At 43.8% G+C, this 13,303-nt stretch overlaps 1 protein-coding gene across 1 annotated transcript in view; it reads right to left on the minus strand.

Moving 5' to 3' along the window:
* Window positions 1-497: 497 nt before the first annotated feature.
* Window positions 498-13,303, minus strand: part of LOC126295280 (protein SCO1 homolog, mitochondrial) — a 54,235-nt gene continuing 41,429 nt past the window's right edge. Inside the window, exon 5 of the mRNA XM_049987709.1 lies at window positions 498-1,391. Within this exon, the coding sequence (XP_049843666.1) occupies window positions 1,242-1,391 (150 nt within the window). The 3' untranslated portion in view covers window positions 498-1,241. The remainder of the gene's footprint in view (window positions 1,392-13,303) is intronic.

The raw sequence follows: 13,303 nt of genomic DNA on the forward strand, positions 1-13,303 counted from the left end.
TTATCCAATGTTTGTTAATTCATATTCCAATTTCATAATAAATATACCATTCACATGAAAGTAAAGGTAAATGTAAAGTCAATGACCAAACTATTAGCCAGAATGCAGGTGCATTACAGCCTTCCTACTTATGCACGGGGAGGTGTGTGGAGCCCCCAGGCCGGCTCATTCTTTACCCACAGGGGTGCACCCTAGTACTTATTTGGGCAGCAGAGTGAGTGGACCTGAGGCCTTCCTGGAGAAACAAGAATGAAGAAAAATCCCTGCACCAATACAGGACCCCTAGAGCCAGAGTCTAGTGCTCTACCCACTAGACCACCACAGCCAAAGGTAAAGAAAATAAATAAAAATAAAGTCGACTAGTGGGAATCGGACTGATGACACTGCTGTTACAATACTAGAACACTACACACCGAGCAAAACGCAGCTATCTTTCGAATGTCCGAAATATTTTATACTTTTATATTTATTAGTGCTCAGAATATTCCAAAGCCAACTTTTTTTCAGTGTTTTTGAACAGCGCATTTACTCCTTTAAGTAGGTATTGTGTGGGTACTGGCCTACGAACTCTGTTGTTGTTAAATACTGGAACGATGGAAAAAAATCGCAGCAGTCTTTACGAGCAGGGCCAATACAAAAGACACGTGTTTACCGTACGGAGTTTGATGATGAGGAAAATGTAATGTGTGGTACACAGTCACCTTTTTCTCAAGGAACAATGTGAAACGTACAATAGTCTCCTACACTATACCTCCTCTACAAAATAAAATATTAGAAACAGTAATTACTTCGCCTGCAGTTACTTCCTAGAAAGTTATGTAGAAGAACAATGTGCAACCACATCCTGTTTGTCGAAGAGTGCATACCAAAAGCACAACCGATACATTTCTCTCTCATCCACTACTCGCCTGAGGTTTCTGCTGTAAATCTAATGCCTGCGTGTTACCAGAAATATTTTGCCACTGAAATATTACTTGCGGTGATCAATTCACCCTTCTTCCTATTCACAGCCTGCTTCTGCCTCTGACTGCGATACTAGAAAGGAGCCTGTCCCGAGTGCAAGCAAATTCTGGAAGATCTGGCAGGCTTAGAATGAGAACACAGACTGTCCTGTTGTTGCGCCACCGACTGATACCGACGAGGCACTCCCCGGTCAGTTCGGCGACTGTCCCTCGAAACGGTTACGCCCCGGCGCCCCGCAGCAGTCCCGCGCGTCACCGGCACTTCGCCGGCGCTGCGAACTAGAACCACGACTTCTTATGCACCTCATTGTATTTCACCATGTTGAACTGGATGCTGTTCGCGACCTCTTCGACAGTTCGCGTCTGGCCGTAATAGTCGACAAACTCCCCGTCCGGGTTCACCAGGTACGTGATTATGGTGTGATCCACCTGGAACAGTACCACAGAAAACGTGTAAATCATACACGAAATGAAGGAATGGAAGTTTACATTATAAAGCAAAGTTTTACAAGAACTTTCAAATAAAAATTGTTTTTGACACATGTTGTTTTAACAGTATTGCAAAATGTTCACATTTAAATTTATAGACCTTTCAGTACTGAAAATGTTATGCACCAGTTGTTGAATGTGTGATTTACCACAACATGTTTCGGCACTGCACTATCCCCGTCATCAAATTCCATAAAACAATGAACAACAAATCGTTAAATTGCAATTCTACACATATTGACAACTGCATAAATCAATCCGTATTGAACTATTGAACCTTCCTCAGTGGGAGCCAGTTATGATGTGCTAGTGTCTTACACTGCACTGTAAATCTCGTAATAAAATTGAGCCATTTTTCTTCGACTGTGAGGATACTATACTAAAATTCCTCAATTTTTCTTCAAATGTGTTCCAGAAACCACAGTAAAATTACACAGTTTCTCTTTGAACGTGTGCCAGTAGCCAAATAAAATAGACGAAAACATGTTTTCTATCATTCCCTCTTTGATAACTTGAAACCAGTGTCGACTGCCAAAATGACTGTCAGCTGAGCTACGATCGACACAGAGAAGAGACGCCGGTGACCGTTTCCGATTGTGTGGGCTCTAATGTGACACCATCTCTTCCGATACTATGAACACTACATTGCTGCAGCAGCGTATTGTCGAGGCACTTCAAACTGATGTCGAACGAAGCGACATTCTCAATTGCTTCAGGTTGCTCAATCCAGCCTTCTCTGTTGTACTGAACATACAGGGGGGGGGGGGGGGGGGGGGGGGGCAGAGTGTGGAGGGAAGGGGGGCTGGAGTTCACAAGTCACTGTCGTTCTTTCCAATGTCACGGTGGTCATTCGTTGGCTGCAGCCTTCCTTCCACAGTGTGGTTGTACACGAATCTAGCACACTACATCATTTTCATCGAATTTACAGTCCTACCTACCTCGTCCAGCTCGTCTTCAAAATTTCATCGATCATATCACGGTCAACCATCAGTCATCTCATTGTAACGTCACTCTGCAGATTTGGTGACTGAGGCCGCCGCCGATTCCTGCATCTGTTTAGGCTCTCATCCACTGTATGACACACAACTGACATGACAATTTTCACAGCACTGTTAAAACAGCAGTACGACAGTTATGTTAAACGTGTGGACTCTACCGAACAACCAGACTGCTCATGCTCTTGCGAGGGGCATGCTCGGCAGTAGTGATCCGATCGCCACGGCTGCCCGAGTGAAACTACCTCCTACAGCAAAATCTTTAATGTTTGCATGTCGAATCCTAACAAATCCTAAGTTGAGTTTTAATGTTTACTGTCGGTTATTCTGCATAAGGTTAACACTGCAAATAAGGTGCAATATTTGTTTTTAGGACTTGACATGTAAACATTTAATGATTTTGTTGCAGTCATTAGCATCGTTGCACACAGTGATATATATGTAACCTGACAGTACAATCTTTTGTAGGTAAGGGCAGATACATTTAGTTAATAACTGAGCTCTGTGTGAGTGTTATGCGTCAACATGAGATGTTGAACGAAGAGCTTTATTTTTTTGAAAATATATCCTTGCTGCTGCTTTTTACTTCTGATAGTGTGTAATGGCACAGTACCTCTTAAGGTCTGTAATACTACAGGACAATATATATAGATTTACACGTTCTTAAGTGTGTGTAGGATGGAGATGCAATGATTTGCATTTCCTCATTTAACAGAACTTCATAATTGGATAATGTAACCCGAGAACATGTTGTGGCAAATAATTCACACTTTTTTAACAACTGGTGTGTAACATTCTCGCTACAGATTAACGATACAGCTGTATGATGGCTTCACGACAGATAATTTAGAAATTTGTTGCATTTGACCAATTTTGAGAACATTTTTCCACTCTGATGTCGGTACGTCAAAAATGTGCTTTTGGAAGGATTCTACTGCCTCTCAGAACGATGAAAATTGCTGTACGGGAACAAAAGGCAGTTGTCGGACAATAACTTAGGTGCACACGGGCAATGACACATTAATTCCACATTTCTCTGCATCAAATTGTGAGTTGTTTGACACACTATCCGACTGCTGGCATTGTTGTGACGAAGACTGGGGTAACGTTTTCAGTTGTTTTTTGCGCGGTCTTCAATGACTTGTGCCAAAGTGCTGAATAGATTGTACACAGCCATAGACACTGAGAGGGTGATGCGGCATCCGCCGAGTACCCGCCCGATGTCACAGTGTGAGCATATCGAGACTCGGTTACTGTCACTGCTGGGACAGCCCGATCGGACATTCGACTAGTTAATTAAGTTATCATTCACTGACTTCGGAACTATACCTGTGTTCGTCCTGAAAAATGTAAATGAACTTTTAACAGCACTGCCATACCACATCTTCAAACAAAGGTCGAGTAGTGTAGTAATTCCTTTAAAAAACTATCATTACATGTTCTTATGGTGCGTTGCAAATTTCTAGTCAACTGAAGTTGGCCCTGTGTCAAAGATGTTAAGTTACTGTTTCCTGCCACATTTACAATGGTATCATGTATCAGGTGGATGCAACACAAACAAATTCTGCAGTAACTGCTCTTCAATCCTTTAAAAATTATTGTACACCATCCAGCATTAAATTATTTTCTCACAAGTGCCTCGCGAACATAACACTTTTCTCAGTTGCAATTTGTTCTGATGCTGGAAACAATAAAAGACAGAGTTATAAGAAATCCACTGTTTATTAGGTCACAGTATGACAACATAAACATATGTTGTTTTATACAGTTTACTGATGTAGGACTGCCGGTAACAAAGAGCATTTGCCCAGCAGGGGCTGCCGGCTATCAGCTGCAGGCATCCGAGGCGAGGGGCCCGGAGCGACCAGATGGCGTGCTACTCGACACGTGTGACGCACACTGCGGTAGTGGCGGCGGAGGTGTAGCAGTGTGCAGGTTACTACACAGGTCGTTAAGGAATATCGAAAAAGGCCACTTCAGCTTAGTTTTCCAATCGTATAAATACGTTCGAGTTTCGTATCCCATTGCAAAATCGTATACAGATTTTAGGATTTTCTCCCTCCTATTTATTAGCTTTGGTCAAATTGTGTGGGATCCACCACAAAACTCTCTCTTTCACAGCTGTGTATTCAGCAAAACTGAACGTGTCAAAATCTTCGATAAGCATTCCGATACCTTGAAGTGTGCACAGAGAGAAGGGCAGCTTGTTACAGAGACAGGAGCAAAAGAAGAATAGTCTGTGAATGTTTCTGTTTTACAAACGGGCACAGCTAAGTTAATCCCTAACAACTGCAGCACAGTAGCTTCAATCGCCTACCTCAACCTATCGTGTAACACAATTTTGTAAAGTTCTCTACGGCAATGCTTCTGTATTGTCACAGCTCTGTAAACAGCTAATGTTTTCCCCTGCAGCTGATAGTATTTGACAACTGTGAGCTGGCAACAGTGCTTTGAGGTGTCAGTGATCTCCTTACGCAGACTCGACTAAAGGACACTAGATAGGTCAGATCTCTTCTTGCAGTTACGACGAGATGACATGTACTTAATGTCTAATGCAAGGCATTGGGAGGCTCGTGCAATGAGGAACTGTCGGTGGAAACATATCGTCTGGTAGTCTCTTGACTTGTCCGGTTGCAACCGACCTAACTGAATGTACGAAGCACTGACACAGTCATATATACAGATGCTGCAGGTGTACTACACACAAGAATTTGTGGCTGGTCCTAGTTGTCTCATGTTCTCACTATTCATTCCGTGTCCGATTATGTCACAATAGTGGAGGTTTAATACAATGAGTGATTGCACAAGTTTACGTTTAAGAGCCTGTGGAAAAATCCTGTGTGAAAAAAGTAAAACGTCTTTAACACAAATGCTCTTTCTTAATCTGTGCTGCAAAGATTCTTTTGGAGAAACTTCTGTTCCCTGAAGATTCGAGATTGGGCTATGCCCTGGGGTCTACACAGGCTGACATTAGAGATGTTGGCATGTAATTATGTTACCCTTCTTGTAAACATCAATCAGCTGCAATCTTTTCTCAGTAATGTTCTCAGATGATGCTGTTATTTACTGTCTAGTAAGGTCATCCGAAGACCAGTATCAGTTACAAAGCGATTTAGAAAAGATTGCTGTATGGTGTGGCAGGTGGCAGTTGACGCTAAATAACGAAAAGTGTGAGGTGATCCACACGAGTTCCAAAAGAAATCCGTTGGAATTCGATTACTCGATAAATAGTACAATTCTCAAGGCTGTCAATTCAAATAAGTACCTGGGTGTTAAAATTACGAACAACTTCAGTTGGAAGGACCACATAGATAATATTGTCAGGAAGGCGAGCCAGAGGTTGCGTTTCATTGGCAGGACACTTAGAAGATGCAACAAGTCCACTAAAGAGACAGCTTACACTACACTCGTTCGTCCTCTGTTAGAATATTGCTGCGCGGTGTGGGATCCTTACCAGGTGGGATTGACGGAGGACATCGAAAGGGTGCAAAAAAGGGCAGCTCGTTTTGTATTATCGCGTTATAGGGGAGAGAGTGTGGCAGATATGATACACGAGTTGGGATGGAAGTCATTACAGCATAGACGTTTTTCGTCGCGGCGAGACCTTTTTACGAAATTTCAGTCACCAACTTTCTCTTCCGAATGCGAAAATATTTTGTTGAGCCCAACCTACATAGGTAGGAATGATCATCAAAATAAAATAAGAGAAATCAGAGCTCGAGCGGAAAGATTTAGGTGTTCGTTTCTCCCGCTCGCTGTTCGGGAGTGGAATAGTAGAGATAGTATGATTGTGGTTCGATGAACCCTCTGCCAAGCACTTAAATGTGAATTGCAGAGTAGTCATGTAGATGTAGATGAATGTTGGACTGTTGTCGACGTGAGGGATTCTCATTAAGTACGAGCTAGGAAGGGGAAGAATTCTGTAGCATTTTTTATGTGCCAGGCCAAATTCCTTCAGTTCATTACTTGATACACACCCCAAGAGTGAGGCATTCGATACTAGATTTTGTGTGTGTGTGTGTGTGTGTGTGTGTGTGTGTGTGTGTGTGTGTGTGTGTGTGTGGTGGGGGGCTGTTGTCATTGGTCTCATCGGATTAGGGAAGGATGGGGAAGGAAGTCGGCTCTGCCCTTTCAAAGGAACCATCCCGGAATTTGCCTGGAGCGATCATGGAAAACCTAAATCAGGATGGCTGGATGCAGTTTGAACTGTATTTGTGAAACATATTTCTACACACAATCTAAGTTTTGTCTGTTGTATGTTGTTACATGTGTCTGTGGAAAAATGGATGTCTATTTCAATGTTTCTGTTGAGCTAATGTTGTGTAAAATAAGCATTTTATAAATGACAATATAGTTTATGTATTATATGATAATTGATTAAGAAATTTACAGGGTGCATCAAAAAGAATCATCCGATATAAAAAAAAATAATCTTTTTTGAGATAAGCAGCAGTGTGCACCCACTTCAGTTCTACTAAAAATGGTGTCGGGACAAAAGAGAGCATTTTGTGTTCAAAGTTTTGGCAGTGCAGGTCTGTAATAACTGTTCAGCATGACTTTTGTACAAGGCACAGTGTGTATCATCCTACAGCACAGAGTGTTAGACAATGGCATGAACAGTTCTGAGAACCAGGTTGTTTGAATAAAGGCAAATCAGCGGGCTGTCCCCGAGTGTCTGCCACAGATGTCGAATGTGTCTACCGTAGTTTCATAAAGACCTGTGCAGTTTGACAGCTCAACATGCCTCCGATGCTTGTCTGGTGTGTGTGTGGCGCCGACGTTTACAAATGAAACCGTGCACAGTTAGCTATTGCAAGCTCTTGGTGAAGATGAGAAACAACAAATTGTGGAGTTCTGTAATTTTGTTCTTGACAAGATGGAAGATGACAGTTTTTTCCACACTTACTGTTTAGGGATGAGACAAGATTCCGCAGAAATGGAAAGGTGAACCATCATGATGTGAGAATATGGAGTAGGGAACAACCACATGAAGTTGTACAACATGAGAGGAACTCCCCAAAGTTTAATGTGTTTTGTGCAGTTTCATGGGAAAAGGTGTGTGGTCCAGTTTTCTTTGCAAGAACATTGTCACAGCAAGCATATGTCTTAATATGCTTGAGGACTTTCTTTCCCTACAATTGGAGACTGATTTGCACTTCTTTGTTTACCAATAGGATGGGCCACTGCCACACTGGCATCTGAAAGTGCGGGAATTTTTAAATCAGTAATCCTCTGAACGATTGATCAGTCGCATTAGACCAAATGAGTCAGCCCTACATTACTGGCCTCCAAGGTCACTCTATGTGATTATTTCTTGTGGGGGGTTTATAAAAAGACTCTGTTTATGTGCCTCCATTACCAACAACAATGAAGGAACTGAGACATCGCATAACAGCAGCTGTGGAAGCTGTAACTCAAAACAGGTTTGCTGCATCATTGGAACAATTTGAATACCAGGTTGACATATGCCGTGCATCTCAAGGGAGGCACACTGAACACCCATTCATCGAATAAAAAAATTAATTGTATATGTTTATTAGTTTCAGAAATGTAGACATGCCAAACGAAATGATTTTTTTTCCACAGCCTGTATATCTGACGGATAGTTACACGACACATGCGACATCCCTGTGAATCGTGAACCACATTGTTATAACAATTGTCATACCTTGTAAATAATTCAAGATATTGAAACAAGGTTTTTTTTTTTTTTTTTTTTTGCAAATGATAGCATGCAGTGTTGTACATATATTGTACAATAAATACTCAAAACTTTTAGATACAGAAGCAACTCATCTGCAGCAGTGAGAGTTTGGTGGCTCAGAACTCATACAGACGTCCACAGCACTAGGAAAACCCAAGTGGCACATGTATACGTGTTCACAGCAACTGGGGATTGGCACAGCAGTACGTGTATACACATCCAAAGCAGTCGAATGTTTAACGTCCACTAATAGATGCAAGGATACTTTTGATCAGAGAGTGTTTAACAGTACAAAATATTAAGATACACTAGCTGTGCGATTCGACAAATATTTGGTGACATAGAACGATAGATCCCTTTATCATTTAGCTACAAAATAGCAGGTCAGCAACTGGAAGCAGTTAATTCCATAAATTATCTGGGAGTACGCATTAGGAGTGATTTAAAATGGAATGATCATATAAAGTTGATCGTCAGTAAAGCAGATGCCAGACTGAGATTCAGTGGAACAATCCTAAGGAAATGCAAACCGAAAACATAGGAACTAGGTTACAGTAAGCTTGTTCGCCCACTGCTTGAATACTGCTCAGCAGTGTGGGATCCGTACCAGATAGGGTTGATAGAAGAGATGGAGAAGATCCACCGGAGAGCAGCGCGCTTTGTTACAGGATCATTTAGTAATCGCGAAAGCGTTACGGAGATGATAGATAAACTCCAGTGGAAGGCTCTGCAGGAGAGACGCTCAGTAGCTCGGTACGGGCTTTTGTTAAAGTTTCGAGAACATACCTTCGCCGAAGAGTCGAGCAGTATATTGCTCCCTCCTACGTATACCTCACAAAGAGACCGTGAGGATAAAATCAGAGAGATTAGAGCCCACACAGAAGCATACTGACAATCCTTCTTTCCACGAACAATACGAGACTGGAATAGAAGGGAGAACCGATAGAGGTACTCAGGGTACCCTCCGCCACACACCGTCAGGTGGCTTGCGGAGTATGGATGTTGATGTAGATGTAGAACTGATAATTAGTGCCGGAACAGAACTCAAATGTGAAATTGCTGTTTAGCACGAGCAGTCACATCACACATTTTTTTATAATCCACTGAGAAATGGCACCTGTCTGAAAAAAGCTTTTCAGTGTGAAATTCTTCGTACACAATGTAGTTGGCACTTTCTTTTAAATTTTCGTTCCTCCATCTTCAAACAGATAGTGGCACAGCAGCTGCTAAGTATATGTGAACCAATAAAAACCGCAGTCAGCTGTGTGTTTCTTTACCATTTACTTAATGCGAGTGGTTTGGTGGTCCACCCCACTGTCATCAAAGTCCCCTGTGGCAAATGTCGATCATACAGTCAGAGGTAATTGACAGCATAAGAGGACTGGCAACATCTACATGCACAGGCCTGCTAGCGTGTGGTGCACCTGGTGCAGCCCACCAAACAACTGCTCCACCACTTGCCACAGAGAGGCCCGATGATGGTGGAGTGCACCAAAGAAACCACTCGCAGTTAAATAAATGATAAATTTAGACACAAAGCTGACGGCGTTATTTTTGAAATCTCTACAATCTCGGCAATTTCACATTCCTCGTGTTCACGACTATTATCACACGCTTTTACTACAGTCGATCGTATAGCAGCATATTTTGAATGTTCTCCGTGTGAATAACCTCTGACACTGTCACGGCCTCATTTAAAATGGGGCAGCACGTTTTGTCACAGTGTAAATCTGAGAACAGTCACCAGAAACATTTACGAAGCTCGAACAAATTTTGGCAGCTATTGGGCCTCGAATTACAGGGTACCGGATGGACTGTCTCGCAATTTCACACAAAACCTTCTCGAAAGTCATACCGTACTCTGGAGGGATATAAGCCGTGCATGCAATGCTGTGACCTACGGATGAGGCCGAGAACTTTTTGCACGAACCCCACAGACTTCATCAGTGTAGAATGAAATTTGGAAATGACAGTGGAGTCAGCAATGTGGTTTCTATTTATTGTTCCGATAAGTACAACCCATCAACATGTACTCCATCTTTTCTTTTCATTATTCTGTACAGATAGTAGAAATTCCTCCTTTTTGTTAATGGCGTTTGCAATGTTACGATGAAGGTAGTAAATGTGCGCGCTGGGACAAAGTCACGGATCTTAAAGAACACTCACTCGCTACAGAAATCTAATTAATAAAAGAAACGATGAACTTCTAATATCCTTATAGGGGAATGAATGTGTAGATGGAATTTCACCAGACTCATAATGTACACCATATCACATGAAGCTCACTGAAATCTAAGAAATTAATTCTGATGAATGCATGCTAATATTATACACCTCTACAACCAGTGTAAGAAAAATGTAGTGGCTTCAGATTCAAATTAGAAAGTCCCAAGGCTTTTAGTTTAATAAATGAGTCTAACTGCCTCTCCGAGTGCAGTGCGCAACAAAGGACCGGAAAACACACGATCTCGTGGTAATGACAGTTTACAGGCCACCGGCAGAACGTATCTTAAGCCTCGTAAAGCAACTACAAACAGTTTTAACGAGTTTCATAATGTAGCAGAGTGAAAGTAAGAGTTCGACGAACAGTACAAGACTGAAGTTGTCGACAGGTGGACAAAAAGAATGAAAATTTTGCTACCTTTTGGACGAATGCTTTTTTGAGCTACTGTACTGGGGTGGCGGATCGATTCGGATGCGGTGGAGTGGGTAGTGGGAGAAAGAGGTGGACAGAGGCAAGGAGGGTCAGAGAGGCAGCCGGTGTCTGGGAGGGAGAGGCAGCAGTTGCACAGATTAGGAATGCCACACACGAGCACCGGAGCCGCACGTTGGCGGCAATGTGGGGAGTGGACTGGGAGGGGGTGACAGGACAGAGGAGCAGGAGATGTCTGGTTACGGGTGACAGCAAACGCCGAGGCTAGGACCGTGGGAGTAAAGGGTACGCTGCAACGACAGCTCCATTCCTCGTAGTTCAGGACAGGCGGAACTGTGGAACGGGATACAGAGGGCATGCGTTCCGAAGTGGCCACGGCAATCGATCGTGTTCCACCACTAGGCCGTCGACTTCACTCTCTGCCACAGCTTCGAGACGGCCACTCGCTCGGGCTGACAGTTAATCGGCAGTTGTGCCCATGTAAAATGGTGTGAGGAGACTGTAGCAGAGCCAGTATACGATGTGGCTGCTTTCACGTGTGGCTGTGCCACTGATGAAATGAAAATGGCCTGTGATGAAACTGGAGCAATCCCTAGGCCCCTCACAAAGAACACAAACCTCTAAACAGAACAAAGAACTTTCACCTCAGGACAGCCCTTCGTCCTTCCCACACACCGAGTCTCCGCTACCGTCGAGACGAATCGCAGTGACGACCCGACTGAGGGCACCTGCCAACTGTCTGATCCTTCCACCTAAGAGCCCTACGGAGTGATCCCGGGCCAGAAGTCCACCAAAATCCCCAATCACATCCCAGAATCTCTTCCACCTATCCATCTCCTGCCTCGCCTCAAAATTTGTAAACCTAACAATCCCCAATGCCCCAGTGTAGCTACTGTGCTATCACTGATATATCTCTACTCTCGTGAAGCAACGTATCCGACCACTCGCTTGTGGCCTACCCTTTCAAATTCACCGAGTCTAGACGATACACTCCCCGTTACCACTCGCATCCTTACTTGTCGCTGTCGATGCCACCTTCCTATATTGAGACGTAAGCTGTGCAAGGCCTTGCAGTAGACCACTACCTCTCCTGACATCTTGAAGACTCCAAACTCACTACCTCATTCCTTATACATCTAATCCTCACATGTAACTAAATCTCCTTTCAGGGCAAGAAACATAAACAGATCTCTTGCAGTGCCCTAGGCACCTGAACGGTACCCTGCTATGCGAAAGTGTTCGTGAGCCATCTAGGGACACCACCTTCCAGCCTGCCAAAACACCAAAAGGTTCCCTGATAACATCCTAACGATCTGGATCCAGGTCGAAAACACCCTATCCTCAATTCCTCCTCCACAGCCTCAACACCTCCTTCCCCATCTGCTTCACCTGGTCCTCTTCAGCTCAATGCGTCACATTTCTAGATGTTGCCCTCTACTTCTCTGATGACTCCATCCATACCTCTGTCCACAGCTAGACCACTAAGCATGACGGTATCTGCAATTTGACAGCTGTCATCCCTTCCACACCAAAAAAATCGTTCTCATTTAAGCCTGGCTATCTGTGGATGGCATATCTGCAGTGACGAGAATTCGCTGGTCTCACAAAGGCTGTCACAGACAGGCATTACCACCAATCCTAGTCTGAACAACAGATTTCTTGCACCATACCTCCACATTTGCCTAAGGCCCCCACTACCCCTAAGAATTAGCTGCAAAGAAGTGCCCCAACCGACACCCATTAAGGCCCCGGACTGTGTCCTTCGTCAGGGTTACAACTATCCATCGTCGTGCCCAGAAATGAGAAACATACCATCCACAATTCTTATAACCCTCCACAATGTGGTATTCCATCATCCACCCAACCCACACAACATCCGGTTCCAAATTTATGCCACTCCCACTCCCAATCCGCTGCCACAAGAAGCACATGAATGTGGAAGACACAGGTGCAAAATCTTCCCATTTCACCCACCCATTCCCATCAGCAGAGACAAAGCCACCTGTGAAAGCAGTGACTTCATATACCAGCTCTGCTGCAGTTTTTGCACAGCACTTTACTTGGGCACAACCAGCGGCCTACTGTCTATTTGAACGAATGCTCACTGCCAAACTGAGGCCGAGAGCGGAGTCCACCACCCTGTGGCAGACTGCAATGCCGAGCCGAGCACACGTTAGTTTTTGGTGGCTGCTTTCACAACGTCTGCCACCTGTATGCCCACCCCAGCATCAGCTTTTCTGATCTACCTATATGGGAGTTACTCTAACAACACATCCTTTGAGTCCTGGATTCAATATCTACTAAACCCCTGTACAAAAACCTCTTCCCAGCATCCCCCTTTCCTATCCTGTCGTACACCCCCCCCCCCCCCCCCCCCCCCGGAGTCCCAATTTACTACTCAATGTCACTATTATCGTGCACAGCATAAACTCACCGGCTCCTAAAAACTGCAACTTACATCATCCGACTGAATGTGCTTACTGTAGAGGGTGTGATCAGA

Source organism: Schistocerca gregaria, chromosome 11 (assembly GCF_023897955.1).
Source record: "Schistocerca gregaria isolate iqSchGreg1 chromosome 11, iqSchGreg1.2, whole genome shotgun sequence".
Lineage (NCBI taxonomy): Eukaryota > Metazoa > Arthropoda > Insecta > Orthoptera > Acrididae > Schistocerca > Schistocerca gregaria.